Here is a 20,175-nt window from a genome sequence, read left to right as displayed (position 1 = left end):
ATTAGGGTAAAAGCCCAAAAGTGGGATTGCTGGGTCATAGGGGAGTTCTATGTGAAGTCTTTTGAGGAACCTCCATACTGCTTTTGTGTGGAGAGTTTTATCCCTTAGCTTTTTCACTCAAGGCTGGCACTCTAATACTTGAGCCAGAACTCTACTCCTGGCTTGTTTGGTTTTTTTTTAAATGGTTAATGGGAGATTAACTGGATTTGTCTTGGATTCATCTGCCCAGTCTGGCTTTGAACTGAAATTTTTGCATCTTAGCCTCGGGAATAGGTAGGATTACAGGTTTGAGGAACACCAGCACCAAGCAGGTTCTATATTTTAAATCACACACACACACACACACACACCTAGATATATCCTATGACTAATGAATAGTTGAATATTATTATAGTATGTGTGCTGCACACCTTAATCTGGCCATGTAATGTAGCCCACATCAATTTCTCTTCCTTTTGTCTGATTGACATCATATACTTTAACCCCCAGATACAACCCTCTTTCATTATCTCTATTATCTTTAACTAGAATCTTATAAGAGGATAGGCTAGAGGTGTGGTTCAAGTGGTAGAGGTCCTGCTGAGTAAGCATGAGGCCTAGAGTTTAAACTCTAGTCCTGGTTCAAAAAAAAATAGAAATATTTTCAGAGGTTAATTGGAGACTCATCTACTCCACTTAGCCACCAAAAATCAGAAGTAGAGTTATGGCTCTAGTGGTAGAGTGCTAGCCTTGAGCAAAAAAAAGCTCAGGGACAGCACCAAGGCCCTGAGTTCAATCCCCCAGGACAGACAGACAGACAGACAGACAGACACACACACACACACACACACACACACACACACACACACACACCACACACTTATGATGAATAAGTTATAATATAAACATTGTATATGACAGAGGACCTCCACTAGGTCAGCACAGATATGAAATGTGAAGGGAAACAACCCTCAGCCTGACAATTGGCTGACAATTCTAGTCTCAAAATTTCCTGTGCTGTTAGAAAGCTGATGGTGTGGTAAATAAAGGAATGATCAGAATGAACACAGAATGAGCCGACCACATAAACTGCTGAACAGCAAAACAAAGCAAAGTTTCAAGTCTGATGATCCACATTGGAACATATATAGATAGATACATATACATATACATACATACATGAAAAATTAAATCTCCAGTAGAATATAGAGAAACAAGTATTAAACTATATCGAACTGGTTGCAGGAAAGGTACAGTAAAATATCAATAGTTTAGCATAGATTTTACATAGATTTTGTAAAGGATGAAAATTCTTCCTTCATTATATACTTTACAAATATCCTTAGTATGTATTAGGTTTTTTTTATTGTGAAAATACCGTACAGAGGGGTTACAATTACATGGGCAAGGTAATGAATACATTTCTTATCAAGCATTGTTACCTCCTCCGTTGTTTCCCCTTCCCATCCCTTCCCATCTCTCTCTCCTGACCCTCCCCACCACTCTGAGTCAAAGTTGTAAATTTCATTTTCTATGTAACATCTTGTACATCTCATTGTTGCAATGGGTCCACCTATATCCCTATTTAAACAATCAGGTTTTTCCCTTCCCCTCCACAACTTATACCAACATCAAATACAGTGAAAAGAGGGTTAAGTTGTTTTATATTGTAGTAGGAGCATCTATACAATGCTGAAAATTGGAATTACACAAAATTTGCAACATGGCTAGGCACTGGTGGTTCAAGGATGTAATCTTAGCTAGTTAAGAGGCTGAGATCTGAAGATCATAGTTCAAAGCCAACCTGAGTAGGAAAGTTCATTAGATTCTTATCTCCAATTAACCACCAGGGCAAATGGAGTTCCAGTTCAGATTGTATGTAGAGCACTGGCTAAAACAAAAACACCATCCAGGCCCTGAGTTTAAGCCCTGGGATCAACAGAAACAGAAACAAAAACAAAAAATAAAACATGGAGTTAGATATTTCAGAATGAAGCACATTTTAATATACTCTACATTGTTAGAAAGACTAGACTTCTGTGTTAGCTTTAAAACCTACCATAATAAGTGATAATGTCCATTTATTAAACAGAAAGGCTTACTCAGATTTACAAGTTAGAAGGTTTCAGTGTATGTTCAGTTGGTTTTATTGCTTTGGGAGCCTGTGACAAGACAATGCCAAGGTGTCGAGTATGTCAAAGAGAAAATTTTTTGACCTAGAATGATTAAAAGATAAAAGAAGAAAGTAGATGAGAGTCTATGTTCTCATAGGTTTCATGCTAAAGAACTTAATCTCCAGACGAACTATTCAGGTATTCTCCGCAGTCTGGGAGGAAAGTCATTTTCCACAGTCTGTGGAAAGTCATTTTTCTTTAACACATAGGTCTTTCTGGGGCATTCTAAATTCAAATGGCAACATCGTCACCAATGACAATGACTTGTCCAGGGGTCGAAGCAGCTAGATATTTCTATAAATTCTAATCAGATCTCAGCAGACTAAAAATTTTCTGGAATTCCTATTAAAATATTTTCTTGCAGAGGGAGTGGGTCTTTATACTACAAATGTGTATGTCTGTGTATTTGTATGTGTGTGTTTGAATAAACTAATATAACAATGTAGCAGATAAAAGTAAAAAAAAATTGCTGTCCTGAAGAATCCCCTAGGGTGCTCTTTAAAATGAAGACCTGGGCCCCACCCCTCAAGAATAGAACTGAGTGGATCAGGGGTTACCTAGGAGTCTAAGTAGAAAAAAATACAAAACAAATGAAATGCCAAAACCTTTCTGGTGAATCCAAGTAGTCCTCAGACCACACTTTTGAGAAATCATCTTGAATATGGTGTTTTCTGGCTCCAGCTAACGTTCTACCTCCTTGTTTCTCTCCCAACTACAGCCTCAGGAAGTAAATGTCTATAGCTAAATGTCTCTTCTTGAGAAGAAACAATTATACTAGAGTTTCAGAATAACAGTTTTTTAAAAGCTTTTTTTATTATTAAGTAGTTGTACAAAGGAGTAACCATTCAACAAAGCAGCTTATGATACAATGTCTTGATCAATGTCAGTCAGACCTCTCAACATCCTCACCCACCCCTCCCCACCCACCCCTTCCCTCACTGTACTTAAATTTTGTAGGATATATATTGGACTTTTACTGCATTCTCATCCTTCTTTTCATTTGTGTATCATCCCTCCCTTTGACCTCCCCCAACCCTTTCAAGTATCCATTTCCTAGTGTTTGTTTTGTTGAACTATGTTTATTTATTTTATTATTTATTTATGTAATGCTGGTAGTGGGGCTTGAACTCCCAGCCTGGGCACTTTTTCTCTCAAGGTTGTTGTTCTACTATTTGAACCACAGTTTTACTTTCAGCTCTTTAGCTAATTGAAGACAAGTCTCATGGTCTTTCTTCAGACTGGCTTCAAACTTTCATCCTCAGATCTCAGCCTTTTGAGTAACTAGGATTACAAGCTTGAGCCACCTATACCTGACAATGACAGTTTCTAAGCCCCTCCTCCCCACATCAGGATTCTAAGTGAAGTGGTCCGGGTAGACCCTGAAGGCAGATCAAGGAAATACATATGAACTCAGTAGGAGGAAGAATTGCAGAACTGCATGGTAAATGGTCTCCATCTCTACCAGCCTGCAGTGTATGGGCTAACCAGAGAATACCCACCACTCCAAGATAACTAAACTCTCTAGCAGACCACAAGGTCCTTCAGAATCTAGCTCTGCTTTCTCTCTATCCCTCCTTCCAGGCTCCCACTCCCAGAATTTAATCTGCTGTCCTTGGCCTCTTCTCTCCAAGATGGACCTCTCTTAACTCCCCAAACATGCCAGGTTCTGAAGATGTTTTAGCCTTCTGCATTTGCCTCTCCCCTTCAGATCACAGTCTGGCCTGTTTTTCCCTACTCTTAGCCTGATCAATTCCCAGTTATTTTTCTTTTTTTTTTTTTTTGTTGGTCATGGGGCTTGAACTCTGGGCCTGGGCTCTGTCCCTCAGCTCTTCAGCTCAAGGCAAGTGCTCTACCACTTGAGCTTCTGGTTTTCTAGTGGTTTACTGGAGTTAAGAGTCTCACGGAGTTTCCTGCCCAGGCTGGCTTTGAACCGTGATCCTCAGATCTCAGCCTCCTGAGTAGCTAGGATTACAGGCGTGAGCCACCAGCGCCTGGCTGTCCCAGTTATTCTTCAGGTCACTGTTTAGAAGTCAACCCTAAAGTTCCCTCTAACCTCCACAACTGAATGAAGTGCTTGTTTACTCTTCCTTCTCTACCCCATATGGAAATTCCTCCCTAGCTATCCCCCCTAAGATTTGATGATATACTTTCTGTTTGTAAGTACTAAGTTGAGTTCTTGAGTTATAATGAGCTTCTTCCTTGCTGTTGTCCCATGACACTAGGAAGTCCTCCATGACCCACAGGCTGGCACTTAGTGGTTGCTCAATTAGTGTCTGGCAATGAATGAATAGCAATGCCCTGGCAGGAAATGAAACAGTTAGTCTCAGGAGGCAGTGAGTCTCAGTCATGACAACTTTTCCTTCACATGGAGACTAATTCACGCTACAGAGAAAATGGCGGGGGGGGGGGGGGAGGGGAGGAAAGTGGCATGGGTGAGTACTGAAGCTTGAACTCAGGGCCTGAGCATTATCCCCCTATTGTGCCTGGGTTGGCCTCAAATTTTGATCCTCAGATCTCAGCCTCCTAAGTAGCTAGGATTATAGATGTGAGCAAGCAGCAGCTTTCTCACCTCCAGAGATCTTGAAGGTAGAACTGAAGAGTGTGGGATGTGATGCATGACACCATATCTCTTCTGATATAAAGATAATAGGGGCCATGACTGGCTAGGAACTAGAGAGGATCCTTGATAGAGCTGATCACAGTTGTTTGTAGCAGCTTTTGTTCAGGGAGGTAAAGGATATTCAATACAAAGAAGCAACAGGCAGGAGGGAGGAAGGAGACTGAATCTCAGGTGCCTTCAAATCCACAGTCCACTTCTGTGATACTAGCTACTGCACTCCCAGGACTTGCCAGGACTGTCTTCAAAGGTGAAGCAAGTTTCCAAAGTTCTAGCTCTCCAAATATTTTGTGGGTACAACCCTTACCACCAAATTGAGCCAATCAAGCTGGTTGCATTCAATGCTTGTATATACTTCAGGATCCAGGGGAGCAGAGCAGTTAGTTTAGTCTGATTTTTCTCAGCTCTCTGGGACTTGGCCATGTCCAAGGCTCTCTGGCCATTGTTTTCTTGTTTGTTGGTTGGTTGGTTGGGTTTGTTATTTTGTTTTGTTTTTGTGCAGTACTGAGGCTTGAATTCATGGTCTTATATTCTCACTTGTGTGTGTGTGTGTGTGTGTGTGTGTGTGTGTGTGTGTGTGTGTGTGCAAGCACTCACTCATGCCAGTCCTGGGGCTTCAACTCAGGTCATGAGCACTTGCCCCTGCACTTTTTTGCTCAAGGCTAGCACTCTACCACTTGAGTTATAGCTCTATCTCTGGCTTTTTGCTGATTAATTAGAGGTAAGACTGTCATGGATTCTTCTGCCTAAGCTGGCTGGCTTGCCCATGGTGATAGATAGACTGGCAAAAGGCCAGTATGTATATTTCTACAAGATAAGCCAGGAGCTGGTACAGTGCTCTAAACTCCAGGATAGATTGCCTTCAGAGATGCCTAGGAGGTTGCTTGGCTTTCTACAGTCTACATTTCCAAAATGTTTTCATAGTGTTCAAAGACAGAATTCAAAGTGTGACTAGACCACTTTAGCTCCTCAGAGTGTGGGCTTCCTGGGTCAGAGAGACCCAGTATGTACTGGGCAAGTCCAGGAAAGCTGTGCTGCTGTTAGCTGGGTGGATTTAGGAAAACCCTTTCTCCTCTCTGAACCTCAGATTCCTCCTGTAGAAATGAAGGAGTGACTCCAGGTGTGAGTGGCTTGTGCAGGTCATTCTAGCTACTCAGGCATAGAAGATCTGAGGAATGTTTTTCCAAGTGAGCCCAGGAAGGTAAGTTCATGAGACTCTCTCTCTTTTTTCTGGTCAGTTGTGGAATTTGAATTCAGCACCTGGGCACTGTCCCTGAGCTTTTTCGCTCAAGGCTAGTGCTCTACCACTTTGAGCCACAGCACCACTTCTGGTTTTCTGGTGGTTAACTAGAAATGTAAGTATCACAGACTTTCCTGCCTGAGCTGGCTTTGAATCTCAATCCTCAGATGTCAGCCTCCTGAGTAGCTAGGATTACAGGTGTGAGCCACCGGCGCCCGGCCCATGAGACTCATCTCCACCAAAAAGCTGGAGTTGGAGCTATGACATAAATAGTTGAAAACTCTGGCACCTTAAGCAATAAAAGCTAAGGGACAGCTCCCAGGCCCTAAGTTCAAATCTCCTTACTGGTACCAAAACATAAAAGGAGTAACTAGAACAGTGTTTTCTCATCTTCCTATGAATCAGGATCATCTAGATAGGGGCAAGGCAATGAAACTTGAAAAACTAAGGATTCCTATTCTAAAGCTAAAGTACCTGAACCCCCAGGAAGTAGAGAGTGGAGAAGCCTGTTCTCAAGCCCTGGCTCCTAAGCTTCAGTCCCAATCTAGGAGCCTCTAAAGCCTCCCTGGCCTCCCCCAACAAGGAACTCCTTAAAATACAATGCAATAGCCAGGCTCTGGTGGCTCACACCTGTAATCCTGTAATCAGGAGGCTGAGATCTGAGAATCATGGTTCCAAGCCAGCCTAGGCAGGAAAGTCCGTGAGACTCTTATCTCCAATTAACCACCAGAAAACTCCAAGTAGCACTGTGGCTCAAGTGGTAGATCACTCACCTTGAGCTAAAGAGCTAAAGGAGGGGCTGGGAAGTTGGCTCAGTGGTAGAGCTCTTGCCTTGTATGCTTGAGGCCCTGGGTTCGATTCCTCAGCACCACATAAGCAAAGAGAAAAAGGCCGGAAGTGGCGCTGTGGTTCAAGTGGCAGAGCGCTAGCCTTGAGCTGAAGAGCTGAGGGACATTGCCCAAGCCCAGAGTTCAAGCCCCACGACCGGACCCAAAAAAAAAAAAAAAAAAAAAAAAAAAGAGCTAAAGGAAAGTGTCCAGGCCCAGAGTTCAAGCCCCACAACCAAAAAAAAAAAAAAAAAAAAAAGATACAATGCAATGACCCATCCCTTCTCTCTTTCCAACTTCTCAGCTCTCTTGGATGAGGGCTGGAGTAAGCTAAACCACCACTTCTTCTCTCCAAAGAGATCTGGAGCACCTGAAGCACTAGTCAGTGAGCAGTTTATTACCCATCAGTCTGTCCCCAGCATCCCAGCATTGGAACCTGCACACAATCTGGACATCATCTTCACCCCCAGTCAGGTCTGGCACTCAGCTTCAGTCTCTGCCCCATCTCTTCTCCATCTTCCACTTTCTCCCTTCCCTATCCCTTCAAGGCAGCACCAGACAGGCCTAGAGTCTCAAACCTCAGCTGACAGAGGGAGGCAGAAGCTGGGGAAAGAGAAAACAGAGTTGGCCCAAGATTCCGGAGCCAGTGTGCCAGGAAGGAGGGCACGAGGCAGGGTTGAGGCCAGGGCTACGGTGGCCAGATGTGGTTCACGCAGGAGGCTCTTCTCCAGAAGGAGCAGGAAAACCACTCAGGTCTCGGCCAATGATCTCGCTCACTGCAAATAAAGGGCAGTTGAGAGACTGGGCTAAGGGTAGGTCCTTTCATTTTCTAGAGACCCCAATCTATTCCAGGAAGTCCTCAGTCTAGGACACCTCTGGGCTCCTCTTCCACTAGGCCTCAGTTTTTCCCCTAACTCAGTTTTCCATCGGTGTGGGCTCCTATGCTACCACCCCAGCTGGTTTCTGGTGGCTTGGCAATATCAGAGAAGTGAGTGACAGCAGAGTCAGATGTAGAAAGGGAGAAAACAGGAAGGTCCTGACCACAGTGACCATGTGGAGGGGAAAGGTAAGACAAGGGAAAATAAACCTCTCTGGGATCTCAGCAAACCCTACCCCTCTACAAGGTGTAGTTCTTGACTCTACAAACTCAGGACACTAGATGCATTGACACTGAAAGTACTTCTAGCTCTGAGATTTAGTGGTTTGGGGCATAGGGCAGAGCTGGGAAAGGCACTCCATGAGCTCTTCCAAATTAACTTACTGGCTTCAGGTGGCCACACACACCAAGAACTTGTTCCTGGGCCCCTATAACTGGCTTGAGGACTAAGGATGCCCAATCTGAGAAGTTAAGCTCCACCACCAGCAAACAGGCTGAGCAAGCTCACACCCACTCACACAGGCCCCCAGTCCCACACCCACCTTCCTCCAGCGTGATACCCTGGATAGGGACACTGTCTCGGAAGCTGCTGCTGCTGCTGTAGCCACCTCTGGATTTCTCCCGCTCTGGAGCCTCCTCTCCAGGGCCATAGCCTGGCCCAACCTCATTGTACCCCTCAGCAGGTAGAGGATGAACACTACTTTGGGGAGGGAAGGGGACTTCAATTGGTGGGGAAGAAGGTAGTGGCGGTCGGAAGGGGGCTGGAGGAGGGAATGGGAGCCCCATGGGAAAAGAGGAGCCCCGTCCTCCATATAAATCATTAGGGAAGGGGCGGGGAAGGAAGGAGATGGGAGGTGGGCGGCCACGGCCTCCCGTCTCAGGGAACATCCGCAGGCCTGGTCTGTAAGATGGTGGGGGTCCTGTTTGGGGATACAGAGGGGGTGTGCCATAGCCGAAGCCATCTGACAGGTAAGGAGTCTCATAAGCAGGGTCTTCATGGGGATAGGAGGGGTACGGGGGCCTCGGTGGTGAGAAGTCCATATCAGAGCCAAATTGGGGGCCAGGTGCTGAAGGGAAACCCGGAAGAGTTGAGACTGGTAGGGGCTCTTCCTTGAAGATCACTAGGAAGTAGGAGAACAGCACAATGGTTAGAATCTAGCAACACCCCATAACTCTATACACATACATCTCCAACCATCAACATCCCTCATCTCTCACAATGGGCTCCCATATCCTTTCACCCCATAATGGGCTGTCATAAAGCGCACCAGGCAGAAACTTGAAACTCTGGGTAGGACTGCGCTTCCTCCGCCCATTGGAAACATAAAAGTAGACCTGGACTGGTCGGGATACCCGTTTGTTGCTGTACTCAGGGACAGTCAGAGTCAGAGTCACCTGGGGAAGAACAGAGGGTAAGACAAGAAGTCCTCAGGGATCAGAAGCTGGAAGTCCAACCTTTCCAAAGACCCAAAACTTACCTTCTTCTTTGTTTTTTTTTTTTTTTCATTTGCTAAAGAGCAAAGTTTATTCCCTAAAGATGAACCTTGCCTCCAGAGCAGCCAGACCCTTCTAAGAAAGAGGAATCTACTCCCATAGGCAAGGAGATTTGTTTGTGAATCTTCTGACATCCCACCCTTTACCCGCTTTCCTATGCATGGGCTCCTCAGTGACATTGGTACCTCGTTGCTCTGCAGTCGGTTCACTGTGGCCTCCTCCTCCCATTGCAGCTTTCCATCTATACAGAGGGAAGAGAGAGTTCCAGCCCTGTCTCCTGCCCTGGTCCCTGGCTACTTTTCCCTCCTCCTAGAGTCAGCATCAGATTTTTTTTAAGGGGGGCAGTCAGTCATGGGGCTTGAACTCTGGGCCTGGGCCCTGTCCCCCAGCAATTCAGCTCAAGGCTAGTGCTCTACCACTTAAGCCACAGAGCCACTTCTGGTTTTCTGATGGTTTATTGGAGATAAGAGTCTCACGGACTTTTCCTGCCTGGGCTGCCTTTGAACCTCGATCCTCAGATCTCAGCCTCCTGAGTAACTAGGATTACAGGCGTGAGCCACCAGTGCCCAGCCAGCATCAGATTGTAAAAGTCCTTGGCAGGTCTGGCACAGAGTCTACTGTGTGTTTACCCAATCATATGGAAGAGGTAGGTTGGTTTGTTTGTTTATTGTGCTAGTGCTGGAGCTCAAACTCAGGATCTGGGAGCTTTTCCTTAGCTATTTCACTTAGGGCTGACATTCTACCACATGAGCTACAGCTCCATTTCTGGCTTTTTGGTGGTTCATTGGAGACAAGAGTTTCACTGACATTTCTGCTATCTTGGTTTTGAATAGTGATCCTCAGATCTCATTCATACTACAAAGTAGCTGGAATTACAGCGTGAGCCACCCTGGCCCAGTAAGGAAGTCTAATGACTTGGAACCTCTGGAGATGTGCAGACAGGGTGCCAGGGTGCTGCCAAATGTGGGTCTAAGGACTGGGGCTCTGGTGAGAGGACTGAGGGAGGAAAAAGGCCATAGTTGGGCTACCTGGGATCCTCAAGTCCTTCTTTCCTTAACCTCTATAACTCTATCTTAGGAACCTCGCAAGATCCCTCTCTCTTTCTCCCCCCCTCCCCAGACTGAGGACCGAACTCAGGGCCTTGCGCTTGGCAGGCAGGTGCTCTTCCGCAGAGCTAAACCCCCAGCCCCCCCGCCCCCCGCAGGATGTCATAATCATACCTGTGCTGCTTATGTCCCACAACCGAGGAAAGGTCCAGGCAAAGCTGCCAGGATGGGAATCACCCCCTTCTTCATATACTTCATTTATCAACATGGGGGTGAGTTCTCTCAAAACCAACTCCTCCTTAATAAACAAGTTGTATATTTCTTACAATTCTTCTGCATGGTCAGTGTTCAAGATAAGGAAACTCCTTACCCATGTAATTGTAACCCCTCTGTACACTATTTTTATAATATGGGCCTGGGAAGGTGGCTCAGTGGTAGAGTGCTTGCCTCACATGCATGAGGCCCTGGGTTTGATTCCTCAGCACTACACAGGCAGAAAAAAACCAGACATGGCTCTGTGGCTCAAGTAGTAGAGCATTAGCCTTGAGCTGAAGAGCTGAGGGACAGCGCCCAGGCCCAGAGTTCAGGCCCCATGACCGACAAAAAAAAAAAAAAACATATAAAAAAGATAAGGAAACTGAGGCTCAACTGAACAGTTCAGTGGCCTGCAAGTTCCAAGCTGTCTCTGCCTGTCCTCCTCTCCCTAGGGCCTACTCACCAGGTCCTCTCTCAATGAACACCACCTTGGAGTCTGGCAGGAAGTTGGAGCCGGTCAGCACCAGTTCTTCCCCTCCTCTCACAGAGCAGGCACTAGGGCTGTAAGTCTCCACCTGAGGCAGCTCCTGGGCTGAGCGCTGGGCTGCAGAGCAGGGCAAGAAAGAGGCCTGGCTGAGCTGGGTATGAAGGGGACAACCTCCTCTGCCCCCTGCCCTCCTCAGGATAACTGCCATAGCCCCAGGGGAGACCTCTGGAGAAGCATACACACAGCGAGCCCAGAGTATACCTGAGATCCCTCACACCACTCTCTCTTCTGTGTATGCGTGCCCGTACTAGGGCTTGAATTCCGGCCTGGGCACTGTCTCTTAAGCTTTTTGATCAAGACTGGTCCTCTGCCACTTGAGCCACAGCTCTATTTCTGGCATTTTGGTGGTTCATTGGAGATAAGCGTCTCTTGGATATTCCTGCCCAGGCTGACTTTTTTGTATGTTTGTTTTTTGTTTTTTTCTTTCTTTCTTTCTTTTTTCCAGAGCTGAGGACCAAACTCAGGGCCTTGCTCTCGCCAGGCAGGTGTTCTTGCACTGAGCTAAACCTCCAGCCCCTCCAGGCTGGCTTTAAACAGCAATCCTCAGATCTCAGCCTCCTGAGTTGCTAGGAGCCACTGGCAACCTGCACAGGACTACTCTTGAAGCATGAATAAACAAGGCAGCCCAGAAAGTTACCCAAACAAGTACACAGGCCACCCCTGTGCAGCTATGACACACAGTCACTCTGGGCTAGCCCAGGGACAAAGTCTGAGGTAGATATCACCCTTACCACTCCCACATCCATGGTAGAAACAAGGGCTGAGTCCTCTCTGGGCGTACTCAGGATAGACAGGGCATGAGAGGGATACTATGTAAAGGAAACGGGTAACAGAGAAACAGACAAGGGAGTTGCAAGCGATAGAAAGATGGTCAGAGCCTCTTTGCTCACAGCACTCGATGGGCACGGATGCAGCCTGCACAGAAACGACCTTCCCGCCGCCCTGAGGCACATGTACTCGGAACACCAGCCGCACTCGTGTGTTCTTACGCCCGATGTCTGTCTCACCCTTCCGCAGCTCAATGTCTGAATTCCGAAGCTTCAGGATTCCAGCACAGTCAATGCTGAGGGTATAAAAGGGTGGACAAGCTTCTCTAGGGGAAGCCAGAACAGTAATGCATCCCTAAAGAGGGACGTTCATGCCCTCTATCCAAAGCCCTGAGACCATCTAAGGGCACCAAAGAAGACTATTTTCTAATCCAGAGATAGTCTCTCCAAAGTGCTCCTCAACCATAAAAAGGCCTTTCCAGGATGGCAAGAAGGCTAGAAATTGGTTCTTGGTGATCATGTCCAGTTCTTCTGGGAAGAGAAAGAAGTAGGCCTCATTGGTCCTAAATCCTACGTATTGAGGGAATGTTGAACAGAGACTTACTTGGCAGCCATGTTGTTCTCAGGGAGCAAGGTCATCTCCAACACTTTGGTACCACTGACTACAGCTTCATAGCTGGCTGTGGCCACCATCTTGCCTGTGATACGATGTACTTGATAGAAGGCATGAGGCCTCAGGTTCCTTTCATCTGCAGTGCCGATGAACATCTGTAGAGTCAGTGGCTTCTCACTATAACCTAGGAGCTGGCAGAGAGAGACAGAGACCACCTAATTGAAAGCTTCACTGTCTTATCCTTTATTCACACCTGGATTTTTGGTCCATCAGGAGGTAGGAATGGTAAAAAATAAAAGATATCCTAGAAGGGATGGGGAGGAGTAAGGGAACTGGGTACCAGTTGTGGAGAAAATGTGGCCTGGAATTCAAAGTGTTGTTCTTGGAATAAAGCCTAAATAGGCTGGGCAAAAGAGGAAGAGCTTCCAAGAGACTAAACTAGCCCAACTCAATATAGAGAAAAACCTAACTCCCAATGACCTTTGATCTCAGCTAAACCCTTCCCCCATATCTGGCAGGCTACCATTTCCAAAGTAGACTGGAGGCTGCTGTCCCATGGGATGAGTTGAGAGGGGGTGGAAGGACAAAAGAGTAAAAAGTATATCCGGGTCCTTGAAGTGCATCCCCCCCCTGCCCCCACGGGCCCCAGCTCCAGTCCCTCCCCTCCCCAAGGCTGCCTGCAGGGTCAGAGCTGAGAAGGAGTGTGGGAAAGGGCAGTGCCATGGGTCTGTACAGTGAGAGTCCATCTGCAGGGATCTGGGATGGAAGAGGAGAATGAACATCTGGCCTGCCTTCCATCCCTTACCTTGACCACGGGGTGACCACCAGGAGCAGCTTTGACAGCCCCTCGGCTGCCTTCTGTCTCATAATGGGCCCTGTGGTGGGCTCTAGGCTGCACTTCAATCCTCAGCTCCAGCTGCTCATACTGACTAGGCAGAGGCCAGTCCAGTGGGGGGAGGGCAGAGGTCCTGGGAAGGAGAGAACCAAAATGATCAGCCACAGCTCAGATCCCAGTCAAGACCACATTGAATATATGAGGGAAAGAGGAGGGTGCAGGGTGGGAGGAAAGAATAAAACCACAGCAAATCCCCAAAACCCTATGTGTGGGGGATATAGGGGACAGGACTCCTTAGAGATAGGATGGAGGATGACAACAGCCCTGAGATTCCCTGCTTCCCTAAGCACAAGGTTTGGGGTTTGCATAGGGATGCTTCACTTGAGTACAGAAGAACCCAAAGCCCCTTAGGTCTGAATGAACGTAAGTCAGGACCTCAGATATGAACTCTTTTGTTTTACAAATAAAGAAATGGGTCCAGCAGCCACTGACAGAAGCTAAAACAAGACACTTTCTGCCCCCCAGACAGTTCTTTTTCTACTAGCTAGGGATAGAGAGGTAGAGTTCTAGGAGTTAAGGGGTTTTAAATGAGGTGATCTTTCCGAATTATGCTCCTAGATTCCCTCTGCCTGGGATCTTAACTGATAATTATCCCTCACATATTTGGCATTGTCTAGAAACATTTTTGGTTGTCACACTAGTGTAAAGGATCCTACAGCATATACAGGATCCCCTAATAGTAGAGGCCAGGGGGGCTGTTAAACCATCCTACAATGTCCAGCTTAGTCCCCCATAATGAATTATTTAGCTCTACAGATCTGTACTGCTCAAGTTGAGAAGCTACAAACTCTAGAGGATACAATAGTTAGGTTTCTTCCTTCTAGAAATTTTTCTGGATGTGGCCAACCAGCCCAGTCTGACATCTCAAGATTTAGAAATATTAAAATGGGGGGCTGGGCCGGGCACTGGTGGCTCATGCCTGTAATCTTACCTACTCAGGAGGCTGAGATGTGAGGATCGCGGTTCAAAGCCAGCCAGGGCAGGAGAGACCGTGAGACTCTTATCTCCAATAAACCACCAGAAAACTGGAAGTGGCGCTGTAGCTCAAGTGGTAGAGCGCTGGCCTTGAGCTGAAGAGCTGAGGGACAGCGCCCAGGCCCAGAGTCAAGCCCCACAACCGACCAAAAAAAAAAATGGGGGGCTGGGAAGGTGGCTCAGTGGTACAGTGCTTGCCTTGCATGCATGAGGCCCTGGGTTCGATTCCTCAGCACCACATAAGCAAAAAAAGCCGGAAGTGGTGCTATGGCTCAAGTGGTAGAGTGCTAGCCTTGAGCTGAAGAGCTGAGGGACAGCACCCAGGCCCAGAGTTCAGGCCCCACAACCGGGAAAAAAAAAAAAAGAAGAAGAAATACTAAAATGGGCAGAATAAGGCTGGGAATATAGCTTAGTGGTAGAGTGAATGCCTTGCATGCATGAAGCACTGAGTTCCATTCCTCAGTACCACATAAACAGAAAAAGCTGGAAGTGGAGCTGTGGCTCAAGTGGTAGAGTGTTAGCCCTGAGCAAAAGAAGCTCAGGGACAGTACCCAGGCCCTGAGTTCAAGCCCCAAGATGGCAAAAAATAAAATAGAAGGGGTAGAAATGCAGGTTTAAATATAAATTTGTGTGTGCGTGTGTGTGGTACTGGGGCTTTGAGGGCCTGGGCTTTGTCCCTGCGTTCTTCAGCTCAAGGCTGGCCCTCTACCACTTGAGCCACAGCACCACTTCCAGTTTTCTGGTGGTTAATTGGAGTTAAGAGTAGCTAGGATTACAGGTGTAAGCCCCCAGCACCTGGCTTCACTTCCAGCTTTTAAGCTGATAACTGGTTTTGAGTCTCATGGACTTTTCCTCAGGCTGGCTTTGAACAGCAATCCTCAGATCTCAGCCTCCAGAGTTGCTAGGATTCCAGATGTTAACTGCCAGTGCCTAGCTAATGAGTTCTTTGACTTGAAAATATATGCTACGTTATTCAAATCAACAAGTATGATCTCAAACCACTAGGTTAAGTCCTAGAAAGTAAAGGGGGAAAATTTCATGTAACAGAATGTAGGGTTAGCATCCGTCTAAAGGATCAGATCCGAAGGCTGAAATTCAGCCCAAATTCTGCACCTACCAACCAACCAACCTACCAAACCTGCCAGTGTGAGGAAACCTAGAAGAATTCTGACGTTACCTAAACTGTAGCTGTTGCTCTTCAAATTGCCAGTCTAGAAACGCACCCCCTCTTTTTTTCCCCTCAATGTCCTTAAAATCAGGTAGATGGCAGGGGCACTGTGGTTGCACATGCTTTTTTGAAGCATGGAACTCACCCTTTGACCCTCCCACTCCCTCGGTGGGATGGTTGGCAAGAGAGGGAATGCAACCCTCACCTAAAGATGGGGCTGTGTCCCCCAATCCGAGCCTTGGACCAAGCCAGGGGAGAAGGCACCGCCAGGTAGTCCATGCCGGCCACTTCCTTCCGGGGACCCCCAGGAGGAGCCCCCGTCTCCTCGGCTCCTGAGGGCAGCTTCCCATTGCATGGGGCAGGCTCCTCGGACCGAGGCAGGGCCACTGCTTGCTCGCTGGAAGTCCGCCGGGTCTTCTGGGGGATGCTCTCAGCCGGTGGGGCTCCCACGTAATCAAAGGGGCCAGGGGAGACAGGGTCCCGGGCCAGAGGCAACGGCGGTGGTGGTGGTGGCTCTGATCCCTCTTCCCCCAGGCTGCCACGCCGGGACAGGGCTGGGGAGGCCGAAGATGGGGTTCCGGAGCTGGAATAGCGCCGCTTGCCACAGGGAGAGGCTGGCCGCGGAGAGGCTGGGGTGGGCCCAGGAGCGCTGAGGAGTAGCCAGCTCTCCTCTGGCCCCCGACCTCCGGGGCTGGGGCCGTACAGGCTCCAGGGATCCTCTGGGGTCCATGGCCTGGGGGAAGCCCGGGGGGAGGGCAGCGGGGAGCCCAGGCCGAAGCGGGAGGCCGCCTCGTTCAGCTCAGACTCCACCTCATCACAGGCGGCGTACAGAGCCGCCTCGTCGGAGGCGTCGGAGAAGAGACTCCACGAGGACAGGCTGCTGCTGCCCGGGCTCGGGCTGAAGAAGGCTCCTCCGCCCTGGCCACCTGCCTCTCGGTAGCCCCCAAAGCCTTCTACTGGGGGGTAGTCTCTAGGCGAGCCGTCCCCCCAGGCGTCAGCGTTGTCCTCCAGCGGGGCCGGAGGGTCAGGCGTGGGAGAGATGGAGGTGATTCGGATGCTGGGACACTCAAGGACTCGGCCGCCCCCAGCGCCCCCAGCACTCTCTCCGGGTCCCCCCAGCCTCACCGACCGGGCAGGCTGGCTCTCCCAGGTGCCCGGCGAGGGCGCGGGGCGGGGCGGTGGAGAGTGCATGCCAGGCCGAGGCGGGGGAGGTCGAGGGATGCCAATAGGGGTAGCACCGTAGGGAGGGGGCTCCCCCAGGGCCAGACGGCAGCATGGCGGGGCATCCTCGGAGTCCAGTTCTGTCGAAAAGGGAAGGAGGAAAGAGAGACCCGGTGAGAGGTATAGGTTCTCCCCAAGTTCTGCCAGATGCAGCTAGAAGGGGTCTCTGAGAAGCCCTTCAAACAGACAGACACACATACACACACATACGCGCGCGCGCGCGCACGCACAGCCAAGTTGGACGGCAGAGGATGGAAAAGAGAGGAGTTGGCGTGCCCAGCCTTTCTCGGCGGGCAGACCCTCACACTCTGAGCCCCTGGCCCAGAGACCCAGGGTACAGAAGAGGCGGGTCCCTAGATGAGGGAGGTGGGTAGGAAGGGCTGGAGCCAGGCCTGCAGGCGTGTTTGGCGAGGCTCTGGGCTGGGCTGGGGGCGACTCACACACATGAACCCAATTAGTAGCGGTTCTCAAACCCCCAAATGGAGCTGGCAGGAACCCCGGTCACCATCGCAACCGTGGCGGGGTGGGGTGCCAGGGAAGGGGGAAGGGGAAGGAGGCATGGCTGTGGTGACGAGGGGAATTGGCTCCTCCCTCGCTCCCCCAATCTGGGGGCGGAGGTGCAGCCAAGGGGGGTGATGCGTGCAGGGCCCAGCGTGGGAGGGGGGCAGCGGGCAGCACGGATTCCGTGCGAGAGGCAGCCGCCGCCCCCGGCTCGATCCCCGCCATCTGCCTCTCATTGTGGCCAGACGGGGGAGGGGGAGGGGCGCCCCAGCGCGGCCTGTGAGCACCCCCCAGCACCGGGAGTCCCGTCGGCTAGACCAGGACTCCATCCGCCAGGGAGCCGTTCCAGAGTCAAACTACCCCCCTCCCCTGGCGGCACCCCGGCTCTTGGGGCCACGGTTCCCACCCCCAACACACACCCCACCGCCCATCCCAGTGATAGGCGGCCGTGCCGGAGGCGGCGCGCGGCCAACGGCACCCCCACCCCCACCCGAGTCACGACCTAAAAAGGAAAAAGCGGTGCCACGGCCCCCGCCTCACTTCTGTAGACTAGCTCCTGCCCCGACACCCCTCAACGTCTGCTCCCCCCACCCCTCTTCCCCTGACGAGCTGTCCTGAATTCTCTAGACTCTGCATCCCCACTGACCACCGGACCCCTTCCCAGTCCCGCACTAACCTTCCCCAGACCCCCCGGCGCCCAGTGGGGGGGCCTCCTTTTCCTCCCCGAACACCAGCTTAAATTCCAGCTCCTCATCCTCGCAGCTCGCTGCCCCCATGGATCCGGCCAGACCCCCAGGTCGCGCCCTGGGTGGGAGGGGGGCGCTCAGGAGGCTGCTGTGTCTTCACGCACACGGCTCCCTCCCTCCCCTTTTCTCAGAGCCCCCTCCTCCGTCGCTGCCGCCTCCTTCCGGATGCCCCTCGTTATTATAGAAACTTTTCCAAACTTTTTCCCCCTAAACTTCTTCAAAGCGGGCCCCCCCCAGCTACCCCCTGATTGGCTACCCAGGATGCTCCGGCCCCTCCTCCGGGGATGAGATGGGAAAACCACGCGCCCCCAGTCCTCCCCCACCCTCCCGCCCTCAATCCTCTCTCCAGTTCCTCCTCCCTCTCAAAAAAAAAAAACTGAATTGAAAAATGGTCCCTTCCAGCGTGCTCCGACCCCACGGAGGCCTACGGGCCCGCAGTGGTGACACGCTTCCCACCGGGAGCCCAGCCCCCCACCTCCCTCAATCTCGGTCGGGGGGCTTTGGGTCCTGGCGCCTTAAAGAGGCCATAGTCTGGGCACTCCGTGTAGAAGGTCCTCGGAAAACCTAAGGCTTTTGTCGCCAGCATCTGGCAAGGAAGGACCACCTCTCCACCCCCTTTTTCTCCAAGCCTGCAGCCAGACGGGCTCTGGGGGTACAGAGGCTCTAGGCTGCTGAGGGCACGCTGCCAGAAGACCCTTCTGGAAGCCTTTGCCCTCTCCAGTCAGCAGCTCCACACACCATCCCTCCGCATCCCCAGAAGATGAAGCACTTTTAGCAGGCCTAAGAGCCTCTCGCAATGGTCAGTGACTTGTCAGGAGAGTCCAGCAGGCTTTGGGAACCATTCAAAGGCCCACAACCCGGATACGTGAAGATCCAGGCCGGGATTTGTCGATACCCTTGTCCCAGCCACCCAGAGAGGCCATTAATTAGCCTCCCAGAGAAGTCGGCTCCCTCCTCCTCCTCCCTGGAACTGTAGTTTGGAACGAATCTCGGGTCCGCTGGCCTCTGGCTCTGTTTCTCCGAAAACTCCTGGCCAGGTTGAGTGGGGGGGTGGGGGCCTGGGCCTCCAAACCTGGTGGGCCCTAGAACTAGACACCTGTCACCTGGGCAGGGAGGGAAAGACCCGGACTGGAGTTTCCAGGAAGACCAGGCCGGGGGGGGGGGGGTGCGAGGGGGGCGTTCCGGTTGTGTGAGAGGGCGTGGCGTGAGAATTCGGTGTCTCCAGACTGTCGATGATAATGATGATGATGATGATGATGATGATGATGATGATGATGATGATGGGGGGGGGGCGAGGCTACCATTCTCCTCCCTCCACGCTTGCACCCCCAAGCTTTAGACTTCTCTAGGAGGCCGCACCAAGCTTGAGTTTCCAAATCCTGGTAGTCTGGGGCCGCCCCCCCCCCCACAGACACACACACACAGACACACACACACCTCCCAGCACCCACAGCCCCGCACCAGAAGGGTTAATCGGCCGCCCTCGGGTCAGACGTTTACAAACACTCGGGAGCAGGGCGGGGACCGCGCCCGGTGCTCTAATGAGAAACAGGCTGTGAGGGGCAGAGGGAAGGGGGGGGGAGGCTGGCCCCGGCCCGTGCTCCTCCGCGACTGAGGCGGCTCCCCTCCTTCTCGTTCGTCCTGCCCCAGGCCCGCCCAGGGGACAACCCCCCCCCCAGCCCCCGGGGACCCCAATGACGCGCAGAGCAGCGGCCCTCGCGGGAGGGGGGACGGGGAGAGGGGGAAGGCGGGCCTGCGGCTCGGGAAGAACGTTCCGCACCCGTCTGGATGGATTTTTTTTTTCCCCTCCTAGGTTGGTCTCAGGTTACATTTCCCTTCCAGCTTCATCTCGGAAATAAAGGAGAGACCTCGAGACCGTCTACCAGCCCGCCCCTCCGAAAGGGGCTCGAGAAGGGCAGTGGAGAGCGCTCCGGAAACTCAGACCCAGCCCCGCTCCCCCCCTCCCCGTCCCCCCCCCGCCGCCCCCCCCCCCCGCCGCCCCCCCCCCGCCCAGCTCAGGCGGACGCGCGCATTCCTTTCAAATGTCATATTCCCTTTGATCCTGGGCAGCGTTGCTTCAGTGTGGGGTTCGGCTTCTGCCCAGTACCCCCACCCCCGTCCCGCCCCCTCCCCTTTGTTTTCCTGAAGAGCCCCCCCGCCCCCCCCCAGCATCTGGAAGGCCCTGAGGGCTGGCGTCGGCCCTTCTTCACCAGCCGACTCTGGCTTCTCCTCC

The 20,175-nt window shown here is 50.9% G+C and overlaps 1 protein-coding gene across 1 annotated transcript; it reads right to left on the bottom strand.

Annotated features, from left to right (window-relative positions):
* Positions 1-7,118: 7,118 nt before the first annotated feature.
* On the bottom strand, positions 7,119-18,210 carry Nfatc4 (nuclear factor of activated T cells 4). The gene is made up of 10 exons (XM_070025981.1): positions 17,873-18,210; positions 15,680-16,775; positions 13,242-13,404; positions 12,428-12,627; positions 11,947-12,119; positions 10,973-11,113; positions 9,394-9,449; positions 8,983-9,109; positions 8,257-8,835; positions 7,119-7,613 (listed from the first exon to the last, which is right to left on the bottom strand). The coding sequence occupies exons 1-10, from the start codon at positions 17,970-17,972 to the stop codon at positions 7,546-7,548; spliced, it is 2,703 nt and encodes a 900-aa protein (XP_069882082.1). The 5' UTR covers positions 17,973-18,210; the 3' UTR covers positions 7,119-7,545.
* Between the last annotated feature and the right edge of the window lie 1,965 nt (positions 18,211-20,175).

Source organism: Dipodomys merriami, unplaced genomic scaffold, assembly GCF_024711535.1.
Source record: "Dipodomys merriami isolate MVZ:Mamm:240054 unplaced genomic scaffold, mDipMer1.0.p SCAF_1, whole genome shotgun sequence".
In the NCBI taxonomy this organism is placed as follows: Eukaryota; Metazoa; Chordata; class Mammalia; order Rodentia; family Heteromyidae; genus Dipodomys; species Dipodomys merriami.
Note: the sequence above shows the minus strand (reverse complement) of the source record. Positions and strands in the feature narration are given on the sequence as shown.

What these genes read in the sequence shown, in the direction of transcription:
- Nfatc4 (XM_070025981.1), bottom strand. Translation starts at nt 17,972, where the DNA reads ATGGGGGCAGCGAGCTGCGAGGATGAGGAGCTGGAATTTAAGCTGGTG. An exon ending in GGACACAGCCCCATCTTTAG is followed by an intron (nt 13,405 to 15,679) that starts GTGAGGGTTGCA and finishes TCTCCTTCCCAG; the next exon opens with GACCTCTGCCCTCCCCCCAC. An exon ending in GAGTTTCAAGTTTCTGCCTG is followed by an intron (nt 8,836 to 8,982) that starts GTGCGCTTTATG and finishes CCTACTTCCTAG; the next exon opens with TGATCTTCAAGGAAGAGCCC.